The sequence below is a fragment of the Chiloscyllium plagiosum genome, unplaced genomic scaffold (assembly GCF_037043375.1).
Source record: "Chiloscyllium plagiosum isolate Xiang-an unplaced genomic scaffold, Cpla_swu_hap1 HiC_scaffold_13, whole genome shotgun sequence".
In the NCBI taxonomy this organism is placed as follows: Eukaryota; Metazoa; Chordata; class Chondrichthyes; order Orectolobiformes; family Hemiscylliidae; genus Chiloscyllium; species Chiloscyllium plagiosum.
The window spans coordinates 14,811,669-14,837,891 of NW_028270151.1; the positions used below are offsets into that span (position 1 = coordinate 14,811,669).

Sequence of the window (26,223 nt, forward strand, 5' to 3'; positions counted from 1 at the left end):
ATGCTGGAGATCAGAGCTGAAAATGTGTTGCTGGAAAAGCGCAGCAGGTCAGGCAGCATCCAGGGAACAGGAGAATCGACGTTTCGGGCATAAGCCCTTCTTCAGGAATGAGGAAAGTTTGTCCAGCAGGCTAAGATAAAAGGTAGGGAGGAGGGACTTGGGGGAGGGGCGTCGGAAATGTGAAAGGTGGAAAGAGGTCAAAGTGAGGGTGATAGGTCAGACTGGGGTGGGGGCGGAGAGGTCAGGAAGAAGATTGCAGGTTAGGAAGGCGGTGCTGAGTTCGATGGATTTGACTGAGACAAGGTGGGGGGAGGGGAAATGAGGAAACTGGTGAAATCCAAGTTCATCCCTTGTGGTTGGAGGATTCCTAGGCGGAAGATGAGGCGCTCTTCCTCCAACCGTCGTGTTGTTGTGGTCTGGCGATGGAGGAGTCCAAAGACCTGCATATCCTTGGTGGAGTGGGAGGGGGAGTTGAAGTGTTGAGCCACAGGGTGGTTGGATTGGTTGGTCCGGGTGTCCCAGAGGTGTTCTCTGAAACGCTCCGCAAGTAGCCGGCCTGTCTCCCCAATATAGAGGAGGCCACATCGGGTGCAGAGGATGCAATAGATGATGTGTGTGGAGGTGCAGGTGAATCTGTGGCGGATATGGAAGTTTCCTTTGGGGCTTTGGAGGGAGGTGTTGGTGAAGTGGATGAACTGTTCAACCTCCTCGTGGGAGCACGAGGCGGCGCCGATACAGTCATCGATGTAACGGAGGAAAAGGTGGGGGTTGGGGCCAGTGTAGTTGCGGAAGATGGACTGTTCCACATATCCTACGGGAGGAAGAGCGCCTCATCTTCCGCCTAGGAATCCTCCAACCACAAGGGATGAACTTGGATTTCACCAGTTTCCTCATTTCCCCTCCCCCCACCTTGTCTCAGTCAAATCCATCGAACTCAGCACCGCCTTCCTAACCTGTAATCTTCTTCCTGACCTCTCCGCCCCCACCCCAGTCTGACCTATCACCCTCACTTTGACCTCTTTCCACCTTTCACATTTCCGACGCCCCTCCCCCTCATTTCCCCATCCCTACCTTTTATCTTAGCCTGCTGGACAAACTTTCCTCATTCCTGAAGAAGGGCTTATGCCCGAAACGTCGATTCTCCTGTTCCCTGGATGCTGCCTGACCTGCTGCGCTTTTCCAGCAACACATTTTCAGCTCTTAACAGAGTTAGTAACAAAGTTAAAAATCGCACAACACCAGGTGATAGTCCAACAGGTTTAATTGGAAGCACACTAGCTTTCGGAGCGACGCTCCTTCATCAGGCATCAGGTACAATCACCTGATGAAGGAGCGTCGCTCCGAAAGCTAGTGTGCTTCCAATTAAACCTGTTGGACTATAACCTGGTGTTGTGTGATTTTTAACTTTGTACACCCCAGTCCAACACCGGCATCTCCGAATTAGAGTTAGTAACAGTTGGAAAGGATGTGTGTGGAGATGGTACTTCCACTCTTGGGTGTGACCAAAACAAAGTCTTGTTAGTAGAAGAAATTCACTAAGTCGGCAACACAAGTGCGGCTATTTTACCTGAACTGTGGGAAGTATACAGAACTCAGCACCACAGGGAGTAGTTAAGACAAATAGCATTGATGCATTTAAGGACAAGGTTGCTGTCAATATAGGGGAGGGAGGTATAGAGAATACATGGCTCGGATAAATCAAGCTGTGTGTAGCAAAAGTGCTGGCATGGCCCATTTAAACAGGATGACCAATATCCTGTGTCTAAACCCTGTAATTCTTTAAGCCAAACATCATAAATCATTATTGGCATGCAACTTATCACAACTACAAAATGCAAAAACCCAAGGGGAGGTGAAATTTAAACATATGTTTTTTAAAACAGTTTTTCATTGCAGTTGTAATCCCTTGATTAAAAAGGATCTATTCAACCCTCAGTGGCTTGTCTTACTTTCCTGATATGGTATAAAGCATTTTGGCCTAGCTATAAATAGCACAACAATTTTAATTTGCTTACAATCGACACATTGGTTAAGAATGTCTTGCAATGTTAGTTAATGGAAATTTCACATATATAACAATAACATGCAAATTTCTGTTTACATCTCTATGTGATATGAGTGCTCAGCTCTGGCACTAGCGCTTCCATGACCAAGACTAGCTGAACTGTACAGATCAGGAAGATCCCAGACTTATTTTATATTGAACATCTCGTTTGACTTTAGCAAGAGGAAAATTTGACCGGGCTTACTGCACTCCTTATTGACAAAGACACACTGCTGACTGTGTGTGACTGTAAATATTGGGTGAGGACAGTATCAAGCCGATTATAATGCTTCTATCGTCAGGTACCCTGATAACATTCAACGCCAATGTACATACATAATACTAGCCTCAGCACTAAAGCTGTTCCCATGCCAGCAATGAATACATTTTCAAAATAGACTGGAGTAGAATGAAAATTGGCAAAAAAAAGCTTATATTTTGCTTATTTATTTTGCAAGTCTCTGGTGTCTGGTGGCTATGGGGGAGGAATAGTGTGCATACGATAAAAATGTAGTCAAGACTAGCCTTGCAAACAGTGCAAACACACACACTTCATCGTGCTATCGTGTTTTCTTTCTTTTAGCAACCAAAAATAATCCACAAGGAGAACCAAACCTGCAGATTTGGGATCTTCGGACTGGTCAATGCCTCAAGTCATTCTACCAAAAGAAAATGCAAGGCTGGTAAATATGAGAGATTACCTGCATTAAATGTTGTTGTATGTTATAGATATTTTTGAATCAACCTGTTCAGAGTTGCTATTCCACAGCACTGGAGGAGGTGGGACTTGAACCTGGGTCTGCTGTCTTGGAGATAACCTTGTGTGTTGTATTATCAGTGCAGAAATTGTGCAATGTACTTAAATGATATCATGGGACTTTGAACTTGATTTCTTTCTTCAGTTATAGTGTACAAATGGCTTATTTAATCAAGGACAGTTAATTCCCTATATAAACTTGAGGTTATATCATGGATATCCGAAATAAATATTATCTCAGCCTTGCAAATATGCTTCCTATTGATATCTATGAGTCTTGGATCAAGAGCTCTAGCAAAGACAACTTGATCTTCAGGAGCAGTCATGTACATCTTTGGACGGCTTTAAGATTTGCATGTTGAGGTGCAAAGGAATTTTAAAAAAGGACCAAGGTCCCTTTCTACTAGCCACATGACACAATGATTGTGGAGTTGTTGACTAACCATAGCAATCAGTTTCAATCATGTTACTCTCTATCAGGCCCAGAAATGATATGCAATCAACTCTAAGAGCTCTGGGAACTTTTTCCTCCCCAGCCTGCTAGACCTTCCATGTAAAATGGGTCAAATTACAAAATGATTCCAGGTATTGATGAGGTGCTGTGCACGGCACTTTCTCATACAAAATCAGCAAGCTTCATGCCTCTGGCAGTGCCTGAGACCTAAATCTTTGATAATTTCCTTGACTTCATCCATACAGAACCCAGCATGAGTGCAGAAGAAGATGACTTGGTGGTTGTGGGCCATCGCCCACTGGACTCTCAAGCCATCAGCAATGATGACTGTTCCCTCACAAGTTGTAGTGAAGTTGACTATCTGAAGTAGGAACTTCGTAGTGGTGAAAACTCTTAAAATATACCTTCTTTCAATAATGCAACAAAACATTTGATCACTTTCAATGACAGGCAATAAAATGTCATCAGCAAAATTCAAATGCAAAATTGTAAAAATCTTATATTGAGATCCATAGCTGGATCCATGTGGAAAGACTAGCTGACCTTAATAATGCTTTCAATGCACATAGCAGAATTTACATCTAGAAGCTTATAAAATCATGAGGGGCATGGATAGGATGAATAGTCGAGGTCTTTTCCCCAGGGTAGTGGAGTCCAGACTAGAAGGTATAGGTTTAAAATGAGAGTGAAAAGTTTTAAAAGGAACCTAAGGGGCAATTTCTTTCACTCAGAGAGTGATATGTGTATGGAATGAACTGCAAGAGGAAATGATGGAGGGTAGTACAATTACTATATTTAAAAGGCATCTAGATGGATCTTTGAATAGGAAGGGTTTAGGGGAATATGGAGGAATTGTGCTAGTTGAATGTTGTCCGGAGTCCTTGTGGGATCAGTTGGTTGCGGAGGCAAGCACTGAGGAAGGGCTCCTGCCAGAAACGTCCATTTTCCTGCTCCTCGGATGCTGCCTGACTTGCTGTGCTTATCCAGCACCACTCTAATCTTGACTCTGATCTCTAACATCTGCAGTCTTCACTTTCGCCTAGTTGATTTTAACCTTAATGCGAATCCTCTTGCAAGGATGCCTACCTTGAAGAAGTTATTCTCCTCTCTCTACAAAGATCTCAGTGAGTCTCTCTCTCACTGCAACCTCCAGGTCATCTCCTCTGCCCTGAAGCTCTTCAACCATGTCCTGAAACAAACTCGCTACATGGGCCAAATGCTGGCAAATGGGACTAGATTAATGTAGGATATCTGGTTGGCATGGACGAGTTGGACTGAAAGGTACATCTCTGTGACTCTACTTCCCTGGGTCAAAATAGTTGTCCCTACTGGCAGATTTATGTTACATTGTGAAGCAAATTCAGAAAGGGTTTTCAAGGCATGGTAGTGAGATATTGGAGAAAAATTCAGTAAAATGTAGAAAATATTTAACAATATTTAGTGTGCAGTGACAGCTGACTGATTTTGAAAACAAGATTGCTGATGTTTTAATTGTTGGTGTTAACAACTTTTCTTTTCTTGGTTTAGGTGCCCCTGTTGGTCAGATGATGAAAGTATTTGTGCTCGAAATGTAAACAATGAAGTACAGTTTTTTGAGGGCAATGACTTTGGTATGTGACCTCCTCTGAATCATTGAGGAGTCCCTTAAATTGTACAGGATATTAGTTAGTGAATGTTGGATGTAATTATCGCATACAATACAAGTTGTAAGAGTGTCTGCATAAAATTTATATTACATGCTTTTAAAACAACCATTTTCAATGTTGGTGTGATGTCACAGCAAAATGTGAAAAAAAATTAGCAGTTCAGTGGTCACTACAGTACACATCAAATTGGGATAAGATTCTGTTTTCCAAGATATGTATTGTAAAGTGTGTAAATACTCACCAGTCTCGATAGAAAATGGCCTCAACAGCTTGAGAAAAGGACAAACTATGCACAGTCCCCTCTACATACAGAAAAACATAAAATTGTGTGATGCTAAATCAAACCCAAAAGATCCTTACTTCAGTCCATAATCTGCGTTGAGTTGTCTACTTCTGTTTGTGAGAATACCTTTGACATATCTAGGTTCAAAGGAGAAAAACAGAGAATCAGTTTTGTGTCAGTTTTGTGGGCGGCACGGTGGCACAGTGGTTAGCACTGTTGCCTCACAGCGCCAGAGATCCGGGTTCAATTCCCGCCTCAGGCGACTGACTGTGTGGAGTTTGCACGTTCTCCCCGTGTCTGCGTGGGTTTCCTCCGGGTGCTCCGGTTTCCTCCCACAGTCCAAAGATGTGCTGGGTCAGGTGAATTGGCCATACTAAATTACCCGTAATGTTAGGTAAGGGGTAAATGTAGGCGTATGGGTGGGTTCGCTTCGGCGGGTCGGTGTGGACTTGTTGAGCCGAAGGGCCTGTTTCCACACTGTAATGTAATGTAATCTAATCTAATCCAAACTATCAGAAACTAAAAAGGGCCATTTGGGAGAAGGTCTGGAGGATTGTTCCTCTGCAAGAACTGATACTTTTATGGAGAGGCTGGTAGAAAATTAAGATTTTTTTTCTCAAAGTGGTTATTCTGAAATCATTTTGAAAATTAAACATAAAATTATGTCGATAGTGTGTTTGGTGGGATTTGATGTGATGCACATTGAATTATATTGTAAAAAAAAGCATGTGTAATTTCTATCAAGGGAAACTAGAGGTGGGCCATAAATGTTGGCTTTACCAGGGAGACCCAAATCCCTCAAAGAATAAATTTTAAAATGACCCATAACTCACCGATTCCCATCATGCCCTCTATTTCATTTCTTGTACAAAATCCTGATTGTGAAACAGTATGTTTAGAAGGCTGTGACACAAAGTTTCCTCATAATGTTTGCTCATATATAAATACAGTACTGCAATTTTGCAAAACACCATTCTTGGACCATTTTAACTGATGTTGATTTTCCCCAACCCAGGTAAAATAGCAAACAAACTCCATTTGCAGAAGGTGGCAGATTTTGCTTTGTCACCAGGACCTCAGCCCTGCAAGGTACTTCATCATTCACTTCGAGTTGTTATGTGTGTTGCTGTTTGTTTACCAATAGTGTGTTGACAGTGATGTTTGTTGTTGGGTAAAGTCATTTCTAGTTAGAATAGGAATTAAAGTTATCAAAGCCTTTTAAGTTTGGGTGCTTATTTTGATTAATTTAACTGCAATATTTGTTTTGCATATCTTGCTTCTGTGACAAATGAGAAAGTATATTTAGCTAATTCCAGCTCAAATTATCCACCACAACTCCAATATCCTCCCATCATCCCAATCACTATCATTGCACCATCCAACTGTACCTCAAATTATTCCAGGATTCATTCCTAGTGTTTGTTACTTTTTACGCGATGCACTTCCTAATGCCAGTCTAATATTTGCCTTTTGATGATTTGAACCTTTCTCCACTTAGGTACAGGTACAATTTAATGTGAATTTACCATTCCCAGATTGTTTACTTTTACATACTTAGCATTGTCATAGAATTCAAAGTTTGGGAGAAGATTTGTAGCTTGGGTGCTCGTTGTTGTTGTGGGGGGTTCTGTTCACCGAGGTGGGAATTTGTGTTGCAGACTTTTCATCCCCTGTCTAGGTGACATCCTCAGTGCTTAGGAGCCTCCTGTGAAGCGCTTCTGTGATGTTTCCTCCGGCATTTATAGTGATCACTCGGCGAACAGAACCACAACAACAGTGTCATAGAATGTATAGAACAAAAGTTTGCTCTAAGCCCAAGACATCAATTTTTGCAATCCTCTCTGCCGTTCTTGTGTTGCTGTTATTCAGCAGAGGGAAGTCCCAAATTTTGCCAATTTTCCTTATAACTTAGTCTTACATTACCAGGGGTCAGCCTTGTGGCTTTTCTCTGCACAGCCTGCAGAACCTTAATGCCCCTGTGGCTCAACAGCTAAATCTTTTGGCGGTCAGATAACTCAGTTGCTGGACAGCTAGCTCATAATGCAGAGTGATGCCAACACCATGGGTCAGCTGAGGTCACCCGTGAAACTATTAACTTCTTGACTTCACCCCTAACCTGAGTTGTGGTGAGCCTCAGATTAAACCACCACCAGTTGTCTCTCTCTAATGAAAGAGCGGTCCTCCAGTTCTCTGGGAGCATGGTGACTTTAATTTTGCTTATTCACACTTACTTGTAAAAAAAATGCTAAAGGTAGTAGCAAATGGGGACCATATGGTTTTGTCAACACTGCTCCACTATTAAATATGATTATGGCTGAACTTGAGCTTGAACTCAATTTTTCTACCTGCTCCCGATATCTCTTGGTTCCCTGAGGCACCAAAGATCTGCCTGTCCAGCCTTAATTGTATTCAGTGATGGAACATCCATAGCCTTCTGGGATAGACAATTCTAAAGAGTCACACTTACTGAGTGGAGTAAATTTTCATCATCTCAGCACTAAATTATCACCCATTTATCTGAAAATGTGCTCCAGTGCTTTGGATTTCCCAACCATTGGAAACCATATCTCAGAGTCTACCGTATCAAGAATCCTGCATGAGAGATCACTCTCTCATTCTTCTAAACTCCAGAAAATATAGGCCCAAATGTCTCTGCTTCTGGGCATACCCCAACCACCTCATTGCAGGGGCTAATTTATTGAACCTTTGCTGTACTGCCTGCAACGCAAATTTATCATTCCTCAACTCAGGTGACGCAAGCTGCAGACAGTATTCCAGATATGGTCTCATCAAAACCCAGTATAATTGTGGCAAGACTTACTCTTGTACTCAAATCTTAATGTAATAAATATCAACATGCTGTTCGCCTTCAAAAATTACTTGCATTTTAATTTCCTGTGTTCTGTGCATGAGCACAGTCAGAATTCTTTCTGCACCCACATTTACAAGTTTTTAAAAATGTTCTGCTGTTCCATTCTGAACTACTACACACTTTCCCATGTGAAAATTGCATCTATCAACTTGTTGCCCCTCACTTAAACTTGCCTATACAGTACATGTTCTCCCCACAGCTTGCTTTCCACTTAGATTTATATTATCAGCAAACTTTGATGTTTTACTCTGTCTCGTTATCTAAATCTGAATGTAGCTTGTAAATAGCTGAGGCCCCAGCAATGACATTTGCAATACTACACGAGTAACATTCTGTCAGTGTGAAAAGGCTCCATTTATGTCCACTCTTTCTTTTCTGTTTGTTACCTAATCCCTTTCCAATTCCAGTATATTACCCTCCTACTCCATGACCCTTTTGAGGTCTAAGGCTTTTGTCATATGTTAAGCAACTTAATTTGGAAGAAAATTTCCGTCTGTAATGTTAACCATCATAAAACAATGGTTTTTGAAACAATAAATAAAAGTTACTGTTAGAAATATCCCGAATTCTGCTGTCTCTTACAAACTACCTGTCTTTTCTTTAATTGGTGAGAATTTTAGGGCAGATAGAATTTTCAACAGCATTGATCAGTGGCAATTCATATTGACTACTTAGAACTATGATTTCAGTTGCATTATTTGTGCATTTATGATTACAGTCATTCAACATGGCAGATTTCACGTTGATTTACAGAAGAGGTGGAGGAACTTGCCATGGAACTTAATGATACTTCAGGCAGACAGGAAACCTATATAGACATCAATAATTTTTTTTTCTTTATTCATTCACGGGATGAGGGCGTCACTGGCTAGGCAGTAATTATTGCCCGTCCCTAATTGCCCAGGGTGCAGTTAAGAGTCAACCACATTGCTGCGGGTCTGGAGTCACATACCAGCCAGACCAGGTAAGGATGGCAGTTTCCTTCCCTAAAGGACATTAGTGAACCAGATGGGGTTTCCTAACAATTGACAAAAGATTCATAGTAATTATTAGACTCTTAATTTCCAAAGTTTTGAAAATTGAATTCAAATTCCACTGTCTGCCATGATGGGATTCAAAACTAGGCCCCCAGAACATTACCTGGGTCTCTGGATTAATAAGGAGAAAATGAGGACTGCAGATGCTGGAGTACCAGAGTTGAAAAATGTGGTGCTGGAAAAACAGGAATGATTCCTGAAGAAGGGCTTATGCCCGAAACGTCGATTCTCCCTGCTCCTCGGATGCTGCCTGGCCTGCTGTGTCTTTCCAGCACCACATTTTTCATCTCTGGATTAACAGTCTAGGCCATAGTCTCCCCCCTATAAATGGAACGCAAAATCATGTCAAGCTTAGCATACCACAGAAGGAAGCAAAACAGAAAGAAAAATGGTAATTAGATGTGTATGTGAGGTGAGGATATCTTCTCAAAGTATATGAAGTAGGGATGTCAGTCGGTAGGATAATGTTATCTATTGTTTGGTGCTGATGTCCTTACATGAAGTGGTGAGAACTGTACATGATATAGTAGATGTCTGTGTAAACGATATTTTCAAATACAAATTTAGAATTGACCAGAACCTACCTTTTTATTGTTGTAAAAGGTTGCAGTTTATGTGCCTGGATCCAAGGGTGCGCCGTCATTTGTTCGATTGTATCAGTACCCAAAATTCGAAGGTCCTGCCTCTGCCTTGGCAAATAAAAGTTTTTTTAAGGCTGACAAAGTGACAATGCTTTGGAATAAGAAAGGTAAGGTTGACTTGAATTGAGACTAACACATTGGGGCTGAATTTTACATCCTCTCACGTGCAGTTTTGCAAACAGGGAAGAGCCTGTAAAATGCTTCGAATGGTCTTCTCACCAGGCTCCTATCTGCTCTGACCTCTTCACAGTGACATGTGCAAAGCCCAGACCAGCCTGTCCACCTAGCCTCGTCTAAGTTGAAGCCCTTGGGTGTTCCATACATGACCGGCTAGATGGATCAAATCACCTCTTCAACTCTGTAATAATTCTGTGATGTTCGGGCTATTTACTGCTCAGCCTGAATTTACAGGGAAGTGGTGTGTTCAGGCCATATGGCAAGGTGGGGAGGGGATGTCTCCATTTAACAACAGGCGGGTTTTGTACCTCTCTACTGCCTTCCCACTCTGGGTGCTCCCTCTCAGGCTCTCCATTTTCACCTCCCTCAGCCCAGTTTCCTGGGACTCATCTTTCCTCCCTGCTCTGAGATCTCAATAGTTAGCTGAGCTTTAGAGTCCTGGGACTTTGAATGTGTGGACAGCTTGCAGTCCCAGTCCAGTCCATTTCAGTTTCTTGTACTGCTAGAATGAGAAAGTAGCTGGACCATGTGATTGCTATCTGAACTGGAATTTCAAATTGAGTGAGGGATAGAATTAGGAGAAAGTGAGGACTGCAGATGCTGGAGATCAGAGCTGAAAAATGTGCTGCTGGAAAAGGGCAGCAGGTCAGGCAGCATCCAAGGAGCAGGAGAATCGACGTTTCGGGCATGAGCCCTTCTTCAGGAATTATTCAGGCTTAAGCCTGAAACGTCGATTCTCCTGCTCCTTGGATGCTGCCTGACCTGCTGCGCTTTTCCAGCAACACATTTTTCAGCTGTGAGGGATAGAAATCCCAAGACTACATAATCAACATTCTTAGTTTTGAAGAGCTGTGGGGCAGTAATATTGACGGTGATGGCAGGAAAGGAAAGCCCAATCATCCTTTGAGTCTTTTAGTTAGACAAGGAACACAGAATAGTAAAGCACAGGAACTAGCCCTCCAGCCCACCTGCATCTTTTGCCTCCATGCAGTCTGTATCCCTCTATTCCTTGCCTATTCATGTATCTCTCAAGATGCCTTTTAAACATTGCTATTGTATCTGCTTCTGACATCCCCTCTGGCAGTACATTCCAAGCACTTACCACCATTTGTATAAAAAAATTGCCTCTTATGTTTCCTTTGAGCTCACTCTTTATTTTAAATCTATGTCCCTCAGTAATTGACATTTCTACCTTGGGTAAAAGACTCCAATCAACCATTCTATCTATGTCCCTCATACCTCTATCAGAACCCCTGTTAGCCTCCAACATTCAAATGAAAACAAACTGAGTTTGTTCAATCTCTGTCATAACTAATACCTTCCAAGCCAGGCAACATCCTGGTAAACTTTTTCAGTATCCTATCTAAGGGCTCCACATCCTTTTGTTGTGACCAGAACTGTACGCAGTATTCCAAATGTGGTCTAACAAATATACAGCTACGTGCAGATGAAACATGACTTGCCAATATTTATACTCTGTGCTCTAACCAATAAAGGTAAGCATGTGATATGCCTTTTTAACTAAATTAACCACTTATGTGCCTAGATCCCTCTGTATGTTAATGTTTCTAAGGGTTCTGCCATTTACTGTATACTTTTCTCCTGCATTAGACCTTTCAAAATGTATCACATTGCGTTTGTCTGGATCTGTTATTTCTCTGCCCAAGTTTCAGCCTACCTGTATCCTAAGATATCCTCCTGCAATCCTCCTCACTATCTACAGCTCCCCCAGTTGTTGCACGTCATTCACAAACTGATTAATCAGACCACCTATAATCCCCTCCAAATCATTAATATTTATATTACTAACAACAGGGGCCCCTACACTGATCCCTGCAGAAACCACTGGTCACAGTTCTCTCGTCAGAAAGACACCCTTCCATTTTTATTCTGCCCTCCATGACCAAGCCAGTTCTGTATTCACCCTACCAGCACATCCTGGCTCTCATGTGACTTTACCTTCTGTATTAGCTTGCCATGAGGAACCTTGTCAAAGGCCTTGCTAGAGTCCATGCAGACAACGCCTACTACCCTGCCCTCATCAAACATCTTTGCCACTTCCTCAAAAAACTCAATCATGTTTGTGAGACATGGCCTCACCCGCACAAAGCCATACTGCCTATAACTAATAGTCCGCAGTTTACCAAATATGAATAAATCCTGTCCTGTAAGATTCACCAGCCTGTAACTTTCCAGATTATCCCTGTTGCCCTTCTTAAACAAAGGAACACATTGGCTATTTTCCAGTCCTCTGGAATCTCACCTATAACTAAAGAGGATACAAAGATTTCAAGGCCCCAGCAATTTCCTCCCTCACCTCCTTCGCTGTTCAGGGATAGATCTTGGGGACTAGTCTACGTTAATGCTTTTCAAAACACCAAACCTCTTGTTATACAACAATGCTCTAGAATATCAAGGTACCCCGTTTTAGACTCACCATCCACCATGTCCTTCCCCTTTGTGAATACTGATGCAAAGTATTTGTTAAAGTCCTCACCCACTTCCTCCGGCTCCATGCATAAATTCCCTCCTTTGTTCTTGAGTGGATCTACCCTTTCCTTTGCTATTAGCTTGCTCCTAAGTTATGTATAAAATGCCTTGGGATTTTCCTTAATCCTGTTTGGCAGAGTCATTTTTAGCACTCCAACTCCTTGTTAAATTCTTTCTGCTTTCTTTATATTCTACGAGGGCTCTGTCTGTCTTCAGTTTTACATATGGCTCCTTTTTCTTTCTGACTAAGCTCACAATTTCTCTTATCATCCAAGGTTCCCGAATCTTGCCATCCTTATCCTCCACTTTTACAGGAACATGCTGGTCTTGAGAAATCTAATCAACCAGCCTTTAAAAGATTCCCAAATGACAGATGTGGATTTACCTTCAAACAGATGCTCTCAAACTACATTCCCCATGAACATTGTATGAACATGCCATATTTCAAGTGAATTGTCGTTAAGACATGTTGCATTAAACTGCACTATTATATAGCCAGTTTGAGTGCTTAATACATACTAAGTGGAAAAAACCTTTCCCCTTGAAGGTTTGTAAATGCCAAAATTAACAGAATTCTGGGGCTTGTTCAACTGATTGGGATAATCAGTGTGTGTGTGATTCTGGAGTAAAACTGAGAAGAGAGTAATTGCAGATTTTCCAAAGCATTTATTGAGTTAGCTTCACTTTAACATAATCTGAGTCCCATTCCAAGTGTTCCAGGTTTAGCCTTTTTCCACATTACTTCAGGCTCATTTGTGGCGTACGAAAGACCATGAAAAAGATGAGAAAATAAGCTCTTGTACATTGAGCTGCCAGTCGCAGATGTGCACACTTTGTACATTTGTCTTGGTCATTGATATGTCCTCCTTAATTTCCTCTCGTAAGAATGGGATTTTTCCCTGTGGAGACATGGCAGGCCGAAGGGCCTGTTCCTGTGCTTTAATGATATGAACCCATTTTGTGTGGCTCTGATGCCTAGTATGTTGCCCTCTTGTGGCCTTAAAGCTAAAGAACATTAAAATTTCAGTTCTTTGGTTTAAATGTGTCAGTATTTTGACAATATTGATAATTGAATTTCTTAAATTAATGTAAGTTGCAGAGCAGTATGGCTTCTCTTTTCAGTTTTATTAAGTTACTGATCTGAATTGTCAGCTTCAGAAATTGGGATTTTTGGTTCAAAGAAAGAATTCAGCAAGTGACCACTAAAACATAAAGATTTAACAATAACTTTTTGGATGCCATAATCACCCATTGTAGTATCAAACCACAAAGAGAATAAGGTTCCAGAATGTAACAATAGCAGTGTTGCAATTCCCCCATCACTCACAGAGAGGTAAATGAGACAGAGTTCAGTGAACCTGATAGAAAGTACATGTGTGACTGCAGGGTCAGTGTAAAACTTGAGATATCAGTTTTAATCAATATCTCCATTTGCTTCCATTTTTAAGTAGTCTGTCAACAATTATTTGAACCATAATGGACATTTTGGCCATGTGTCAAACACCATATCTGTGGCCTACACCAGAGTGTGAATCATAGAATCCCTTCAATGTGGAAGCAGGCCAGTTAGCCTAACAAGTCCATGTTGACCCTCCGAAGAGCATTTCACCCAGATCCACCCTGTTCCTGTAATCTCACATTTCCCATGGATGTCTCACTTAGCCTGCTCCCCTGCACACCCACTATGGGCAGTTTAATATGGTCAATCCACCAAACCTGCACATCTTTAGACTGCGGGGGTAATAGAGTAGAATATCCTTTATTGTCATGTGTACTCAACTGAGTACAGTCAAAAGTGTAATTGTCGCCTTTTATGATGCCATCTTAGGTCCAAAATACCTCGGTAAAAATCTTAGATACAAAAAACAGTTGCATTACTTTACAGTGATTCATAGTATAAATTAGAAATATGACATAGTTATAAGGATAGATATTACAGTCAAATAAATATTAGATTAGATGATTAGATTCCCTACAGTATGGAAACAGGCCCTTCGGCCCAACAAGTCCACACTGACCCTCCGAAGAGTTACCCATCCAGACCCAGTCCCCTACCCTATATTTACCCCTGACTAATGCACCTAACACTATGGGCAATTTAGCATGGCCAGTTCACCTGCTCTGCGCATCTTTTTTGGATTGTGGGAGGAACCCAGAGTACCTCCACATCGACCCTCCAAAGAGTAACCCACCCAGACCCATTCCCCCTTACTAATGCACCTAACTCTATAGGCAATTTAACATGACCAATCTACCTAACCTGCACATCTTTGGACTGTGGGAGGAAATTGGAGGAAACCCACGCAGACACGGGGAGAATGTGCAAATTCCACACAGACAATTGCCCAAGGTGGGAATCGAACCTGGGTCCCTGGTGCTGTGAGGCAACAGTGCTAACCACTGAGCCACAGTGCTGCCCCATTGCAGTAGCTCAGCACAGGGGTTTCCACATGTTGTTTGACAGCCCAGCCCAGATCCCAGTACAACAACTGTTCCTGGTTTGCTCCAAGCCTCCAGTCCATTCTGTACTGGCTTTCAGATGTTCCGAGGTAAGTTTTCTCCAGGACTCGCTTCTCCCTTGCTAGCCTCCGTTCTGGGGAACCACAGCACCTGAAGTAAATCCATGCAGATGAGGGGAGAATGTGCAAACTCCACAAAGATAGTAACCGAAGGGTGGAATCAGACCTGAGTCCCTGGCACTGTGAGGTACACTTGACCTCCTGGCCATTGATTCCATGCCTCAGCTTGGTAATTGGCTGAAGCTAATGTAGAAGGTATTTGCTATTCTATTTTCCCCAAGATGATGAAAGGATGTTGCCAGGATTGGAGGGTTTGAGCCCAAGGGAGAAGCTGACTAGGCTGGAGCTGTTTTCCCTGGAGTGTTGAAAGCTGAGGGGTTACCTTACAGAGGTTTATAAAATCATGAGGGGCATGGTTAGGGTAAATAGGTAAAGCCTTTTCCCTGGGGTGGGGGAGTCCAGAACTGGAGGGCATAGGTTTAGGGTGAGAGTGGAAAGATATAAAAGAGACCGAAAGGGCAACTTTTTCACACAGACGGTGGTACGTGTATGGAATGAGCTGCCAGAGGAAGTGGTGGAGGCTAGTGCAATTGCAACATTTAAAAGGCATCTGGCTGGGTATATGAATAGGAAGAGTTTAGAGAGATATGGGCCAAATGCTGCTAAAGGGGACTAGATTGGGTTGGGATATCTGGTCGGTATGGACGAGTTGGACCGAAGGGTCTGTTTCCGTGCTGTACATCTCTATGACTGTATGTGATTCAGGCCACACATTTAGTCGGTCTGCAAGACTGCCTAATTCCATTTCTGTGACATTGTGTATCTCCACTGCTGTCTCAGCTCCTCTGCTGATGAAACCTTCATCCTTAATTACCTCCAGACATGGCTACTCCAATTCACAGCTGGCCAGCCTCCCATTTTCCATGAACTTGGACTCTGCTGCTTGTATCTAAACTCGCACTAAGTCCTGTTCACGCATCAGCTGTATGCTTGCTGACCCGCATTCACTCCTGACCTGGCAACTTCTCAATTTTAAAATGCTTAATCTTGTTTTCAAATCTCTTCGTTGCCTCATGCTTTCCTATTTTGATAGCTCTATCCGGGGTTACAAGTCTCCAAGTTCCCTGTATTCCTCCAGTGATGCCGTCTTGAGTATTCTCACTCTGAATTTCATTAATTGGTGGCTGTTTGTTTAGCTGCCAGGGCTGTCAGCTCTGGAACTTCTTGTTTAAACCCCTCTACTTCTCTCTCCTGCTTAATGACAAACCGTACAACCTACATCTTTGATCACGTCTAAGGCCAGCAGTTCTAACACCTTTTCACAGTTCACTGCTTGGTAAGGGCCCTGTGAAGGGCGCTGAGACATTTTAAAGGTATTAAGGTACTATGTTAATGCAAATTAGTGCATGCCTGAGATTACTAATAACCACTGTCTTCCTTTAGGAACTGCTGTATTGGTGATAGCCAGCACAGATGTCGACAAGTCTGGAGCATCATATTATGGTGAACAAACCCTGCACTATATAGCATCAAATGGAGAAAGTGCATTAGTGCAGCTGCGTATGTATTCTTTTTCCACATTTGTTTTATTAAATATGTTCTGAAAGCTGTTAATGCCTGTTAGTCGGTTGTTTGGTAAATGCAATCAAATTTTTCTTTCTTGCGTAAATCTGTTTGTCACACAATAATGTCAAAGATATTTGTTAAAAATTCAGTCATGGGCACGTGTGCATTGCTGGCTGGGCCAGCATTTATTGCCGATCCCTAGTTGCCCTTGAAAGGTGGTGGTGAGTATATTTCTTGAACTGCTGCTGTCCACTTGATGGAGGCAACCCACAATGCAGTTAGGGAAGGAGTTCCAGGATTTTGACCCAGCGATGCTAAATGAAGGGGGATATGTTTCCAAGTCAGGATGGTGTATGGCTTGGAGAGGAGTTTTCAGGTGATGGTGTTCCCATGGATTGGCTATTCTTGTGGCAATGTTGATTGAATTGGAAGGAGCCTTGGTAATTTCTGCAGTGCACCTTGTGAATGGTTCATACAGCTGCCCCTGAGTATTGGTAATAGGGGAGTGAGTTTTGTAGATGTGATGCCAGTCATATGGGCTGCTTTGTCCAGGATGGTGTCAATTTGCTTGAGTGGTTTGGAGCTGCACTCATCCAGACAAGTGGGGGGTATTGCATCACTCTCCTGATCTGCAGCTTGTGGATGGTGGACAGGATTTGGGAGAAAGGAGGTGAGCTATTTACTGCAGGATTGCTGGCCTCTAATGTGCTGTGGTAACTACAGTACTTATATGGCTAATCCAGTTCAGTTTCTGATCAGTGATAAGTCCCCAGGATGTCGATAGTAGTTGTAAGGCTGTTGAATGACAAAGCGTGATGATTAGATTCTTTGTTATTGGTATTGGTCATTGCATAGCACTTATGAATGTTACTTGCCAGATATCTGGAAATTATCTAGGCCTTCCTGAATTTGGACATGGACTATTTCAGTATCTGAGGGGTAGTGATGGTGGGACATTGTGTGATCATCAACGACCATCCCCACTTTTGACTTTATGATGGAGGCAAGGTTATTGATGAAGCAGCTGAAGATGATTGGGTCTTGGACATGACTCTGAGGAAGGCTGCAAAGATATTCTGAAGCTGAGATGACTAGTCTCTAACAACTACAATCTCTTCCTTTGCTTCGCAACAGCAGAGGATTTTCCCTCTTCTTTCAATTGATAGTTTCGCTCAGGCTCCTTGATGCCACACTGAGTCAAATCCAGTCTTGATGTCAAGGGCAGTAACTTGCACCTCAGTGATTGGCTGTACAAGTCTAGTATTTGCATGTTATTAGTAGATAACTTATTTGAAAAATAGGGTTATAGAAATCACAAATTTTGAATAATTTGATTTGATTAATTACTGTCATGTACCACAGTACAATGAAAACTATTGTCTTATATGCTTTACAGGCAGATTGTTCTAGACAAGTGCATCAGGGTAACAGAACAGAGTGCAGTATACAATGTTACAGCTGCCAAAAATGCAAAGAGAGATCAATATTAACATTAATAAGGTCCATTCAAAAGTCTGATAACAGTGGGGAAGTTCTTATATGTATACAAGCTTTTATATCTTTGCCCAATGGAGGACGGTGGAAGAGATTATAACAGGGGTGATTATGTTAATGCTTTCCTGATGCAGTGGCAGTATAGATGAAGTCAGGAAATGATTTGTGTGATGGACTGGCCTGGATTCACAACTCAGTAATTTCTTTCGGTCTTGGGAAGGGCAGATGCCAAATCAAACTGCCATGCATCTAGATAGGATGCTTTCTATGTTGCATCTATAAAAATTTGTAAGAGTCTTCATGGACATGCCAAATTTCCTTAGCCTCTTGAGGAAGTAGAGACGTTGATGTGCTCTCTTGACTGTAGTATCAACATGGGTGGACCAGGACAGATTGTTGGTGTTCATCACTCCCAGGAACTTGATGTCCTCAGCCACCTCCACCTCAGCACCATTGATGCAGACAGGGCGTGCCCTCCACTCTACTTCCTGAAGTCAATGACCAGTTCCTGAGATAGCTGTCATCTGTGATGCGCACAACTGAAAATTCTCAGGCATTAGATTTGAAACATTTAGGTTGTTTTGGATTATAATCCAATTCTCTAAAAGGTTAGAGATTGTTAATAGATTGCCATGTCTATTTGAGATCCATTGAAATACAGCATAAAAATTGCAACTTCTGCCTGAAGGCGTGAGCCTCAAGGTAAGTATTATTTCTTTAATATTCTGGGGAATGGGGTAACCAGCCCTCCCAAACAGAACTGAAGATTGGTCCCTCGAGCATGATTGCATACAACCTGGAAGAGAAACCCTTTGCATTTGTGGTTCAGCTGAGTTGCTTCTGCAGTTAGCATTTGCAGTTCCCACCTAACCATCATTCCTAGCTATCTCCTGGCTCAGGCATTGCCTACCTGCTTTGAGAATTTTAATTCTCTCTACTATTAACAGTAACTTTCATGCATTGAGGTTGCAACTTTTAAGGGTTAGCTTGGTATGTAAATGTTTTGTTGCTACTACACAATTGCTAATGCTGTCACTTCTTATAACTCACAACATAGTCTGCAGGCATTGCAAAGGCTGCAGTGCACTGCTAGGTGGAAGTGGGTACTGCAGATGCTGGAGATTAGAGTCAAGATTAGAGTGATGCTGGTAAAGCACAGCAGGTCAGGCAGCATCCAAGGAGCAGGAAAATCGACGTTTTGGGCAAAAGCCCTTCATCAGAATGGCTTTTGCCCAAAGCGTTAATTTTCCTCCTCCTCGGATGCTGCCTGACCTGCTGCGCTTTTCCAGCACCACTCTAATCTTGGCTGCAGTGCGCTGCTGTCCATTTCAATGCAATATTTTCTATTAATTAGAAAGGCAAAAATAAGAGAAAATTGCCATGTTGTTGCTTATGAACTTCTTTCCTAATGCTGGTTAGCCAACTTAAGACTTCCAGGACTTTACCGTTTGAGTTATCCCACCAGTTATGTCCCTCCAAAAGCTAATGAGCTACTTCCTATTCTCCAATCTACTTCCTCTCCAATGGAATGGTGTCCGCGCTGTATAATATGTCAGAACTTGAGCAGGTGCAAGAGATTAAATATTTTTTCAATTCAATCCAGGAAATGGGTATGACTGACTGGAGCAGCATTTATTGCCCATCCCTAGTTGCCCTTGAGAAGCTGGTGGTGAGCTGCCTCCTTAAACCCCTGTAAGTCTAATAGATTCAGGTATAACCCATAATCCCACAAATCAAAATAGTGAGTGACTAGGGGGATCCTTCAGTTGGTGGTGTTGCCATGTATTGGCTGTCCTCTCCCTGTTAGATAGACATGGTCATGGGTTTGGAGGGTGCTATCTTACAAGACTTGGTGAATTGACCTGCTTTTGTGCTGTAAATTCCCATAGCTTGATGTGCCTGTATAGTATTTAGTGCAGGAGAAAGTGAGGTTTGCAGATGCTGGAGATCAGAGATGGAAATGTGTTGCTGGAAAAGCGCAGCAGGTCAGGCAGCATCTAGGGAACAGGAGAATCGACGTTTCGGGCATTAGCCCTTCTTCAGGAATGAAAGAAGAAGGGCTAATGCCCGAAACATCGATTCTCCTGTTCCCTAGATGCTGCCTGACCTGCTGCGCTTTTCCAGCAACACATTTCCATCTAGTATTTAGTGCAGTTTACTGCTTCTCAAGTTAGTATAACCTTGAATGCAGTACAATTTCCCCAAGCCACTTCAAAGAACTGTTATCAAAAAAATTTAGCAGTGAAACACATCAGGACATATTAGCATAAGTGGCCAAAGTCATGGTCAAAGGCATAAGTTTTAAGGAATATCTTAAAAGGGGAGGTAGAGATGGGCCAGTTTAGGGATGAAATTCCAGGCTTTAATATAGGGGTAGCTGAAGGTTCAGCAACCAATGGCAGACTAATTAAAAATTGAGGGTGTAGAAGAGGTTAGAATTGGAAGAGTGCAGAAATCTCTGAGGGTTGTTGAGGTGAAGAGGGTTCTAGAGATCAGGAGGGGGAAAGATGTGGGAGAGAATTGAAAATGAGGAAGAGAAGTTTAAAATTAAAGTGTTGCACGACCAAGAGCCATTGTAGGTTAGTGAGCACAGGGTGATGGGTGAAAAACACTTGATGCAATTTAGGAATGTTTTGGGTGAGCTCAATTTTATGAAGGGTGTTCGGCATAAGACTGACAGGGAATGCATTGGAATAATGGAATACAGCTGTATAGATTGAAGTAACTTGCATTCGCATTGTGCGTTCTCAGGCCTTTGTCATGTCCCACATTGCTTTTCATCTTATGGATTGCTTTTTGAAGTACAATTACTGTTGTTATTTACAAATTTGATGACCAATTGGAACAAAAAAAATTCCACAAATAGGTTAATCGATGATCAGATCTTCTGCTCTTAGTTGAGTTTTGAGGGTGTGAATGTTGGTCAGAGTACTGGGAGAACTCTACAATTTGCCATTGGATCAATTGCACACAGTTAAACTTGCAGGGCCTTCATTTATTCTGGCATTCCGCATTACTGCAAAAATTGTCAACCTAAATTTATGTTGAACTCTATGAGAAGGCTTGAACGTATGGTCTTGTCTTGAGCAAGAATGCCAGTGACTCACCAAAATTCCTAATGTCTTCTTTAGTTTAGTATCCATTTTTCTAGGATTACCCCTCTGTGAAGTGCCCTGTTAAAGCCACTATGTAAATGAAAAGCTGTTTTTATTGCGATATTACGCTGGAGTGACAGCACCTTACTGTTGAAACAATTTTCTCTTTCAGCAAAAAATGGCCCAATTTATGATGTAGTCTGGAATCCAAACTCGCTTGAATTTTGTGCTGTGTATGGTTTCATGCCTGCCAAAGCTACAGTCTTCAACCATAAGTGTGACCCAGTCTTTGATTTTGGCACTGGGCCTCGGAATGCGGCCTTCTACAGCCCTCAGGGACACATTCTTGTGCTAGCGGGCTTTGGAAACCTCCGAGGACAGATGGAAGTCTGGGACGTAAAAAAATACAAGCAAATTTCTAAGCCCCAAGCTGCTGATACAACTGTCTTCTCATGGTGCCCAGATGGAGAGCACATTGTAACAGCAACCTGCTCACCAAGACTACGGGTTAGCAATGGCTACAAGATCTGGCACTACAGTGGCGCAGTCCGTCATAAAGTTGAAGTGCCAGCAAACTCTGAGCTCTGGGAAGTACACTGGCAGCCTTTTGTAGATGGGGCTTTCCCGGAGAAACCCATCAAATATCAGACCGTTCCTAATGATGTCCCGAGTATTGATGTCAAACCTGCACAGGCTTACAGACCCCCCGCATTGAGAAACAAGCCAATAACAAGCTCAAAATTGGTGAGTGTGGTTCTGTACTTTTGCTTATTTGAGTTTGGGTTCCCTTTTTAACATCTGTACAACTTTTTATTGTGTTTTTTTGCTCTTGCTCTTAATTTGCCATCATCCAAAAGTCTGTTCTGAATATACATTGAAGTCAAATTAATGTTTCAGGACTCAGTGTAAAAATGCCCTACATTCTTCTCCCACCCGAATATTGAACAGCATGCTATGAATTTAATAGGGAAATAAGTAATGAAAAGTTTGGATTTTAATTCATCTGAACCCTTTCGTTCACTCTGGGTTAATCACTCCTGCAAGATTTGATCACTGGCACTTCAGTGCATTTTTAAAGACTTCACCACTACAGGAACAAGGATTTCTTGCTGCAGTTAGACATGACATTGGCGAGAGCACACACCTGGAATATTGTGTGCAATTTGGTCTCCCTATCTGAGAAAGGATGTTCTTGCTATAGGGAGAGTGCCGTGAAGGTTTACCAAGTTGATTCCCAGAATAGCAGGACTGATCTATGAGGAGAGATTGAGTCAGTGAGGAATTGTATTCACTGCAGTTCAGAAGAATGAGGGAATATCTCATAGAAACCTATGAATTTGTAACAGTACGAGACAGGTTGGATAGTGGGGAGAGTCCAGAACCAGGAATCATAGTTTGAAAGAATAAGGGATAAGCACTTTGGGACTGAGATAAGGAGAAATTTCTTCACTCATAGTGCGGTGAGTCTGTCGAATTCACTGCAACAGAAAATGATTGAAGCCAAAACATTGTGTTTTCGAGGAGTTAAATGTGGCTGAATGGATATTGGGGAAGCTGGGTGAGTGTATTGAGCTCGATGATCAGCCTCAAATGGCCTACTCCTGCTCCTATCTTCTATGTTTCTATCATACCCTCGTTGCTGTTTTGCACAGTCAGCAAAGCAGGGGGCATACACATTACTGTTATAATTTATTTACATCATCAATCACTTATATAACAATGCAATTTTGCCATAATTAAAATTTACCAGTAGAAATCCTTCTCACTCGCATCCTCAACTGATTAAACAGATATTGCAGAGATCACGATAATGCAGTAAACGTCTGGGATTTGAGGTATGTAACTTTTTGCCAGTTAATCGATAATGCCAGTTTAAAGGTACCAGTTAAAACAAAGTTTGCTGTATATACATATATGTGTCATTGTGAGTTAGCCTCAATAAATACAGGATATTTCAACTGTGTATGGAGCACCATGTTCCACGAACCCAAAGAGAGATCTTTGACAGACTTATCTTGTGAGCGATTGCACCAGTTCCTGGTGCTATTCACACCACAGTTAAGACTGCTGCTTTCTTTCTGACTTTTAGCATCCAGGAGTTTGAAATGCACACCTGGAACACTTCTTGCATTGTTAAGTATGCCATACCCAGTATTCAAGTAATTCATTTACACTTCTTTATCTTTTGAATTGAAATGAGTTGAAGAGGTACTCACCTTTAGTACCGTGTACTGTATTATCCTTACAATGTCAGTTTTAAGACTGATGCAAGCAAAGCAGTGGATGTTGTCCATATGGACTTCAGCAAGGCGTTTGACAAGGTTTTACATGATAGACTGGTTAGCAAGGTTAGATCACATGGAATCCATGTGAGTGAGAGCTAGCCATTTGGATACAAAATTGGCTTGAAAGTTGGAGGCAGAGGGGGCTGGTAAAGCGTTGTTTCTCAGACTAGAGGCCTGTGACCACTGGTGTGCCACAAGGATCAGTGCTGGATCACTGCTGTTTTGTCATTTATATAAGTCATTGGGATCTGAATATAAGAGGAATGGTTGGTAAGTTTGCAGATGACACCGAAATTGGTGCTGTAGTGAACAGTGAAGAAACACTGTTATCTCAGAACACAACAGGATGTTAATCAGATGGGCCAATGGGCTAAGGGGCGGCAGATATAGTTTAATTTAGATAAATGTAAGGTGTTGCATTTTAATAAGGCAAATCAGGGCAGGATTTATACACTTAATGCTAGGGTCCTGGGAAGTGTTGCCGAACAAAGAGACCTTGAGGTGCAGGTTCATTGTTTCTTGAAATGGAGTCCCACATATAAAATGAAGAAGGTATTTAGCCTTTATTGGTCTTTGCATTGAGTATAGGAATTGGGATGTTATGTTGCGGCTGTACATAACACTGGTTAGACCACTTTTGGAATATTCCATTTAGTTCTGGTCTCCCTACAATAGGAAAGATGTTGTGAAACTTGAAAGGGTTCAGAATAGATTTACAAGGATGTTGCCAGGGTTGGAGGGTTTGAGCTATAGGGAGAGGCTGAACAGGCTGGGGCTGTTTTCCCTGGAGCGTTGGAGGCTGAGGAGTGACCTTACAGAGGTTTATAAGATCATGAGGGGTATGGATAGGGTGAATAGCCAAGGTCTTTTTCCCAGGGTAGAGGAGTCCAAAACTAGAGAACCTAGGTTTAAGGTGAGAGGGGAAAGATATGAAAGGGACCTAAGGGGTAACATTTTCACACAGAGGGTGGTGCGTGTATGGAATTAGCTGCAAGAGGAAGTGGTGAAGGCTGGTACAATTACAACATTTAAAAGGCATTTGGATGGGTACATGAATAGGAAGGTTTAGAGGGATATGCGCCAAATGCTGGCAAATGGGACTAGATTAATTTAGGATATTTGGTTGGCGTGAACTGTTTGCACCAAAGGGTCTGTTTCTGTGCTGTACATCTTTATGACTCTAATGTAATCAGCAGCTATTAAGCAGAATCACATAATCATAGTTAATGATATAGAAATAAATTCTGTGGATTGGAAACTACCTGAAAAGCTAGGTAATGCCTTCCTTTTAGCTCCTGGTTCCTGGATTCATGTACCATCTCAAGCTGATGAGGATGATCACATCAGCATTCAAGTACTTAATGTACATCACCTGGACCGTGTAAAACAGTGAGCCTTGGGAACCAACTAATTTAAACAAGAGGACCTGATCCCATTTGCCCTTGTTCTTCTTACTCACTGGCTTGACCAGTTTGCATTTGGCCTTTGTCGAGTTCTGAATATGGCTGTTTTAAGCTTGTTAGCTCATTGATAGATGAATTCTAAATTAGAACACCCAAGATCTGTTGATATCCTAATTTGAAATGCATAAAATTGATTTGAATTTATATGTGAGTTAAAGAGCTCAATGAAGCATACCTATAATGATCCATAAAAACATGGACATAATTGATTTCACTCTAAGGTTATCATGTAGACCGGTGCTAAATGTCAAGTTAGTCAATTCATGCAAAGGCTGTATTTTGCCATGCCTCAGTCAGACTAGTTATGTTTTATATCACAAAGATAGCCCATAACTCTACACGTTTTAATTCCTCTGTGAGGGAAATATCAGGCCTTTCCTCATCCTGTTGAATATATTTAAGAGAATATATTATGTTGAATATATCTTCAAGTGATAAATAAGAACATTAAAAATAGATGCAGGAGTTAATCCTTCGATTCATGTTTTGCTCTTCAGTGAGATCATGGCTGATACTGGTTTTGTTTCCCACTTCATACCCATTTTACTTGATCCCCTTCCTAAATTTTGCCAGTCTCTGTTCTGACTGTTTTCAGCAATTAAGTCCCCGAGGATGGAAAATTTGCTCTGTTCGCTGAATGAAGGTATTTCTCCTCATCATAAACCGACACTTTTCACGGTTTCTTGGTACATGTGACAGTAATAAGTCAAATCATCTCAGTTCTAAATGGCTATCACTTATTCTGAAACATTAGGTTGTTTGCAATTTTCGAGCCAGAGGAAACGAGCATCAATGTCTACTCTGTCAACTGCTTGGATATTTGAATGAGATGACCTCTTATTCTTCAAACTCCAAAGATTGGACTCAATCTCTCCTCCCAGTAAAAATGAGCAAGGAAAACCATTAAAAGTTGTTTCTGTTCCTTCAAAAGTATTTTGTTCAAAATGTAAAAATGCATACATTTTTAATCTTAATAAAAGTTCTCTCTCCTCCTGCCTTGCTGATCTTATATCAGACAACAGTATTACAATTGACTTAAATGCACTTGAACAGGAATTGGAAAATAACTAAGGGTTTACATCCCTGATCTCAACCTAGACACTGCTCTTTAGTAGTATGTCTGTTGAGGGCAGGATCTGATTTTGCAATAATGCAGCCCATGGCTATTTAACATGCTGACATTCAATGTTAAAATTTCTACATGTTCACGAAAGCAAGGTGCTGGGTCCTGTCTAGGGGAAGGAAGGACATTTGATGGATTTGAAATGAATTTGGTAACATTTGTTGCATAGCTTGCTTAGTGGTGAGAAATGTTGTGTACTGTGAACCGTAAATTTGTGAGTGCAAAATGAGTATATGTAAGATTTAAACCAAAGATTGCTGATTGTACATTGATTAAA

General features: G+C 41.8%; 1 protein-coding gene across 1 annotated transcript in view; it reads left to right on the top strand.

The window, feature by feature from the left end:
- Positions 1-26,223, top strand: part of eif2a (eukaryotic translation initiation factor 2A) — a 58,306-nt gene that overhangs the window by 28,131 nt on the left and 3,952 nt on the right. Inside the window, exons 5-10 of the mRNA XM_043702751.2 lie at positions 2,628-2,727; positions 4,783-4,865; positions 6,200-6,273; positions 9,697-9,841; positions 16,364-16,480; positions 21,248-21,819. Of these exons, the coding sequence (XP_043558686.1) occupies positions 2,628-2,727; positions 4,783-4,865; positions 6,200-6,273; positions 9,697-9,841; positions 16,364-16,480; positions 21,248-21,819 (1,091 nt within the window). The remainder of the gene's footprint in view (positions 1-2,627; positions 2,728-4,782; positions 4,866-6,199; positions 6,274-9,696; positions 9,842-16,363; positions 16,481-21,247; positions 21,820-26,223) is intronic.